Source organism: Mus caroli, chromosome 1, assembly GCF_900094665.2.
Source record: "Mus caroli chromosome 1, CAROLI_EIJ_v1.1, whole genome shotgun sequence".
Taxonomy (NCBI): domain Eukaryota; kingdom Metazoa; phylum Chordata; class Mammalia; order Rodentia; family Muridae; genus Mus; species Mus caroli.
The window spans coordinates 68,962,664-68,969,051 of NC_034570.1; the positions used below are offsets into that span (position 1 = coordinate 68,962,664).

At 54.1% G+C, this 6,388-nt stretch overlaps 1 protein-coding gene across 1 annotated transcript; it reads left to right on the forward strand.

The window, feature by feature from the left end:
* Positions 1-29: 29 nt before the first annotated feature.
* Positions 30-6,277, forward strand: Tmem198 (transmembrane protein 198). The gene is made up of 5 exons (XM_021175033.1): positions 30-384; positions 692-896; positions 3,091-3,666; positions 4,962-5,164; positions 5,435-6,277. Exons 2-5 carry the CDS (start codon positions 731-733, stop codon positions 5,570-5,572), a joined length of 1,083 nt encoding a protein of 360 aa, XP_021030692.1. The 5' UTR covers positions 30-384; positions 692-730; the 3' UTR covers positions 5,573-6,277.
* Positions 6,278-6,388: the final 111 nt, after the last annotated feature.

The window sequence follows — 6,388 nt, forward strand, 5'->3', positions numbered from 1 at the left end:
GATGACGTCAGAAGCAGCCCGCCCCTGCCAGGATGGTGCACCCTGAGTGACGTCAGGAGCAGAGGCCGGAGCTGTCCATCAGCACCAAAGGCCGCCGGCGGGCTCAGGGCATGGGGCCGCGGCTCCGGGACAGCCCGAGCTCCTGCTCCTTTCCCTTCCCCGAGCCGGGCGCGAGGCTGTGGGGCTGCAGTGTCAGCCGGTGTCGGAGGTGGGGCGACGACGCCGTCGCACAGAGACCCGTCTCTCCGGCCCAGCAGCCCCCTTCGCACGGCAGACTTTGCCCCGGACCCCAGTCAGTCAGAGCCTCTGGTGTCCTACAACCCCGGCTCCTCCGGCCCCTGCACACCCTCCTTTGCTCGGAAGCTCCGGTCACCTCCGGCCCAGGTAGATCTTGGACAATTCCAAATTGAGCCTCCCACAGATGGTGCTCAGGCTGCCTCTTTTTGCCAGCGGCACCCTCCCTCTCCTCGTCTAGCCCCATCTAGTCCCTCTTTTAAGTCCATCCCAGCCGCCTCTAGCCAGGCACTTGTTTCCCTTTGTCTCTGCTCCCCGTTCCAGAGATGCTTCTCGAGCTGCCTGATGTGGGCAACCATTCCTTTGTCCACTGTGCCCTTGCTGAATTCCCCCACTCTCACTGTTATTGTAGTGGAGACCCACAACTGACTCTTGACCCCAATTTCCTCCCTGTCAGGTTGTCCTGGGAGGGTGACCCCCTTCCATTCCCGGCGCTATGCCGGGTACTATGGAAACTCTGCGGTTTCAGCTGCTGCCCCCGGAGCCGGATGACACCTTCTGGGGTGCACCTTGTGAACAGCCTCTGGAGCGCAGGTATCAGGCACTGCCGGCCCTCGTCTGCATCATGTGCTGTTTGTTTGGAGTCGTCTACTGCTTCTTTGGTGAGATTCCCCCTTGTTCCTCACCTGTGGCCTTCTACTGTTTCCCTAAGGTTCCTTTTTCTGGTGTCTCAAAAATCATTTCCACCCCATCCCACCCCCACCCCACCCTCATGGCGGTATCATTCTCTTGCTGATCACAAATATATTTGTAGATCATTGACTCTAGATTCTACAGAGAGCAGGTTTTGGATTAGGCTCTTTGAGTTTGAACCGGGCTCTGTATGTTAGTCACTGTGATGTAATGGGCATGTTAACCTGGGTCTCAGCTTTTTCACCTGGACAAAGACAACAGTGTTTGTCTCATATAGACAAGAATTAGTAGGTGGTCAAAGAATCATGGCTATCGTAGCGAAGATATGTTTGGATCACTAGGATAAGCAGACTAAAAGAAAATAATAAAAACTCTTAGCATGGTGATTAAACACGGTTCCTTACCACAGGGCATATTGCATGGTGGGGGCGAGACCCGGAATATTCACACTTGTGATACATATCAGAGTGGGCTGGATGGTAGTCATACAAATGGAGATCGCCTACAAGGCAGATTCCCATAAGAATGGTTACTGTGAAGAGTTGTATGGGGGAGGGCGTGGTATGCCTGTAATCCCAGCATCCAGGAAGCCAAAGCAAGGGAACGGAAGCTCAAGGCCAGCATGGATTACATACTTCAGTGAGGTTGGGTGGGTGAGCACTAACTGCCGTTCAGTTGAACAGGTGTGTGGGGGTCCATTTGACAACTCTCAAGGTCTTGGACCAAGGCTGGCTTCTCTACAAAACAGTATGCCTTTTTTCTCATTTTCACAAAGGTGACCTATGGGCTACTGTCAGCTTTGAGTAAATAAACGCCCAGTGGATTCTTCAGGAAGTTACAGAACTTCACAGTGGAGAGAGCCTTCTATGAGTAGAGACCCAAAGGCAGCCTTCAAGATTACATGTATCAGAACCAGTTTGGGCAGAGAGGCTGGGGTGGTTTGCCAGAAGTGTGTTAGAATAGTTGGGAATATAGGGTGTGGAATATGGGATCAGATAGTATTTCTCTTACATTTTGCAGAGTGGGCAGGGAAAATGTCCCCCACAAGGATTTAGGATATGTATGGGTCTCCAAAGATCCCACCCCCTCTGCTCTGGGTACCTCCTCCCTCTGCATGGTGCTCTGGATAGCCTCATCCCTTGCCCTCAGCTCCAGTATCATCCTACCCATCTTGGATGCCCCTACCAGGGATTCAGAGCCTCTTTCTAAACTCTGCTCCTCTCTGACTTCAGAACCTTCTGGGGTCTGATACCCCCATTCTTGGAACCAAATCTCTTTTTCTCTTTATCATCTTTCTCTTTGGCTCTCCCTGCCCCTCCTTGACTCCTAACTCTTTCTTCCACCTTCCTAATTGTTCATGATCCACCTCACCCCCGTTCCTCTTTCAAACACCACTAATGTCTCTCAAGTCCCTTCACACACACACACACACACACACACACACACACACACACACACCCGTTCTCCATGTAGTCCTCTTGGGTTTCCTGCAACCCCGCATAGCTCCTGGTACCCTCCCACTGGTTCTCTCTGATCCCCGTAACTCCAGTCAGTAGATTGATCCTCTGCATGGTGGTCTCTAGTGTTCCCATTTCTCTGCCCTCAGTGTTCCCCTTTGTCTTTAATAATCTTAATGACACTACTCTTGCCCAATCCCCTGACCTGCAAAGACCTCATCTCCCCAAACCAAGTTCTGTCCTCTCTGTAACTTTCCAGCACTGCTTTATCTCGGAAGCCCCTGATATTCTTTCTAAACCTATGTAATCTCACCCCTATTCATTTTCTTCTGATTTCCAGACTCTTCGTCTCAGAATAGTCCTCCTCAGAGGCCCCAGAGACTCCATTGCTGATCCCATTGGGACTCCAGTGATCTCTCTGGATCCTGTGGTCCTGAAGACCCTATTGCCCCATGGCCAATTTACTCAACTTCGACTTCAAAGGCTCATAACATAATTTTAATAATCACGTGCCTTCCCAACGATTCTCAGCAAACATCTGCATGATCTCCCCTGACCTCCATGGCCCACCTTGAGCCCTTGTGACCTCTAATTCTTCCTTTAGCACCCATGTCTCCGATGCCCTTGTGCCTCCATGCCCCCGACCCCTCTGACTTCTAACCTGGTAACCTCATTTTGGCCCCTCCCTGGTCCTGTTCCCCTCCAGGTTACCGCTGCTTCAAGGCAGTACTCTTCCTCACTGGGTTGCTGTTTGGCTCAGTGGTCATCTTCCTGCTGTGCTACCGAGAGCGGGTTCTGGAGACGCAGCTGAGTGCTGGGGCAAGCGCGGGCATCGCACTGGGCATCGGGCTGCTCTGCGGGCTGGTAGCCATGCTGGTCCGCAGTGTGGGCCTCTTCCTGGTGGGGCTGCTGCTCGGTTTGCTGCTCGCTGCTGCTGCCCTACTAGGCTCTGCACCCTATTACCAGCCGGGCTCCGTATGGGGCCCGCTGGGACTGCTGCTGGGAGGAGGCCTGCTCTGTGCCCTGCTCACGCTGCGCTGGCCCCGACCACTCACCACCCTGGCCACTGCCGTGACGGGCGCTGCCCTCATCGCCACTGCTGCAGACTATTTTGCTGAACTGCTACTGCTGGGGCGCTACGTGGTGGAGCGACTGCGGGCTGCACCTGTGCCTCCCCTCTGCTGGCGGAGCTGGGCCCTGCTGGCACTCTGGCCTCTACTTAGCCTGATGGGCGTCCTGGTGCAGTGGAGGGTGACAACCGAGAGGGACTCCCACACAGAAGGTGAGAGGACACAGGCTAGGGTGGACATGGGAAGGAAGGGTGGAAGGAGATGGGTGGTGAAATCGAGGGGTTAGTGAGAAGGGACAGAAACTACACACGAGAAGTCGGGGCCTCGATGGGTTAGAGAGTTGACTTGATCAGGGTCTAGGAGAACAGGGCCAAGAAACAATCCCAAAAGAATGTGTGGGGCACCGGCTCTAGGTCAAGTCCATTCCAGGCGCTGGGGTAATAGTGATGAAATAAAAGCAGAGCAGAGGATGTATGTAGCTCAGAAGTCGCATGCTTACCCAACATGAGCTGGGCTCTGAGCTTGACTGCAGACAGGACCACAAATAAACAAACGCTACCAGAGAAGGTTCATGCTCTCATGAAGGGTGTGCATTCAAGGTAGCTGAGAAACAGATAACAGATGTGTGAACAAGCAACTAAGTTAACATCTCTTGTGCAGAGTGGTATGGAGAGATACAAGGTGATCTGAAACAGTAACTTTATGGAGCCCACTGTGCTTAGGGTGGTCAAGGAAGGCTGCTTGGTGCAGGTGCAGTTCATGAGATTTGCTGATGGGATGGACCCTCTAGGCTGAAATCTGTTACAAGGACAGTGCGATGCCCATGGAGGGCTTGGAGTAGGAGAGGGAAGAACATGGGTTAATGTCTGGGGATGCAGAATGCAGTAGAGCAGCGCTTCTCAACCTTCCTGACGCTGTGACCCTTTGATACTGTTCCTCATGGTGTGGTGAGCTCCACCCATAGATTATTTTCATTGCTACATCACAATTCTAATTTGCTGCTGCTATGAATCGTCATGTAAATATTGGTGTTTTCTGGCAGTCTTAGGCGACCTCTGTGAAGAGTTGTTCACCACCCCAAAGGGGTTGGGACTGCCAGGTTAAGAACTGCTGTAGTGGAGGGAGACAAGTGGATGGAGAAAGGACATAGTGAAGAAGGAGCTGTCCGGTTAAAAGATGATGGGATGGTGTCTGGCCGGGGCGGGGTGTGTGTGTGTGTGTGTGTGTGTGTGTGTGTGTGTGTGTGTATGTGTGTGCGGGAATCGGAACAGCAACAACAGTTGGGGAGGCGATTTGTGCATAAAGGCCTCTGCAAGAATAGAAAAACTGTGGGAAGTCCCATCTTGGAGGTGGGAAATCAGGAAAGGAAGTAACAGGGTGGAAGGGGGTGATGGTCATGGGCAAGGGACTATGGAAGCCTAAAGCCTCTGAGGGGAAGGGAGGAAGAGGGCTCCGTGAAGAACTATGTGGACCTGAGTCTCTTCTGTGCCCATCCATCCCTCTACAGTGGTCATCAGCCGGCAGAGAAGGCGAGTGCAGCTGATGCGGATCCGGCAGCAGGAAGAACGCAAGGAGAAGCGGCGGAAGAAGAGACCCCCTCGGGCCCCTCCCAGAGGTCCTCGGGCACCTCCAAGGCCTGGTCCCCCTGACCCTGCTTATAGACGCAGGCCAGTGCCCATCAAACGCTTCAATGGAGATGTCCTCTCCCCGGTGAGGCTCCAGGACCCCTCCAGCCCCGAGGTGGGAGGAATGTGTAGATTGAGCATGCAGGACTGAGTCTCCTTACGGGACTGGATGTATTTGTCCACCCATCAGAACCTCTGTACCTGGGCTCTTCTTTGATCCATCTTTGGAGGTAGGGACAGGTGTCCCAAGTACTGACATCAAATGGATATGGTATATGGTGGGTTTTAGGGCCTGGGTGGTATAGGGAGAGGTGGGTTTGTGGCAGGACTCAGACCTGTTCTAATTTCCCCACAGAGTTACATCCAGAGCTTCCGGGACCGGCAGACTGGGAGCTCTCTGAGTTCCTTCATGGCCTCCCCTACAGACACGGACTATGAGTATGGGTCCCGGGGACCACTGACAGCCTGCTCGGGACCCCCTGTACGGGTGTAGTCATGTCCCCATTGTCTGGACTCTGCAGTCACCAGCTCTGCCACCTTCGAGACTCCTGCCAGGCCACTACTGAAGCTGCAAGGCCCCGTGGCCTCTGGCTGTCTCGCCTCCTTGGAGAGGGTTGGCCAGCCACCGGAAGGGAGGCTGTGTCTCAGGCTAGGTAGGCCTGGCCTGAGGGAGAAGTTCCCGTCCAAGCTCCCGAGGGACTCGGGATGTGAGCCCCACTGGGGAGTGCTCAGGGTTGTCTGTTACCCATACATGTGTGTGAAGGGGTAGGCCTGGAGGGGACACTGGGACCCTTGCTTTAGATTTGATTGGCAGGGCTTCTTCAGGGCTAGCCCCGCCTCCTGTCCTGCTGCTGGGGTCCCATGGGCCACTCTCCTGCATGTCTGTGTGGGGGAGGCCTGCCTGCCTCCCCTATTGCTCTATCTTCCAATCATTCATCTAAGGGTTCTTGTCACTGTCCATGGAACTAATGACGGCACCCCTCACCCTGGTCCCCTGACCTCTGCAAAACCACCAGCCAGAGGGCAGCGGCAGAGGATGGGGGTGGGAGGGTGCGGTCCTGGGTTGGGTTTGGGAGGAGGGTGGAGGGAAAAGGGCTTAAATGCACGGTGCATGTCTGGTGTCTGCTATGTCACCTTAAGACACCTCATGCTTCTGTCTCCTCCCGCCCTGTTTTACATCTTTTATAAATGTGCCAAATGACGCGGCCTCTGCCAGAAGTCTTCAGTAACCGGTACTTCCATCAACCAAGTTGGAAATACTGCAGCCTCTGAGCTGTGACACTACAAGGGGCTCCAAGCATGGCCTGCC

What these genes read in the sequence shown, in the direction of transcription:
- Tmem198 (XM_021175033.1), top strand. Translation starts at nt 731, where the DNA reads ATGCCGGGTACTATGGAAACTCTGCGGTTTCAGCTGCTGCCCCCGGAG. An exon ending in AGTCGTCTACTGCTTCTTTG is followed by an intron (nt 897 to 3,090) that starts GTGAGATTCCCC and finishes GTTCCCCTCCAG; the next exon opens with GTTACCGCTGCTTCAAGGCA. An exon ending in GAGGGACTCCCACACAGAAG is followed by an intron (nt 3,667 to 4,961) that starts GTGAGAGGACAC and finishes ATCCCTCTACAG; the next exon opens with TGGTCATCAGCCGGCAGAGA.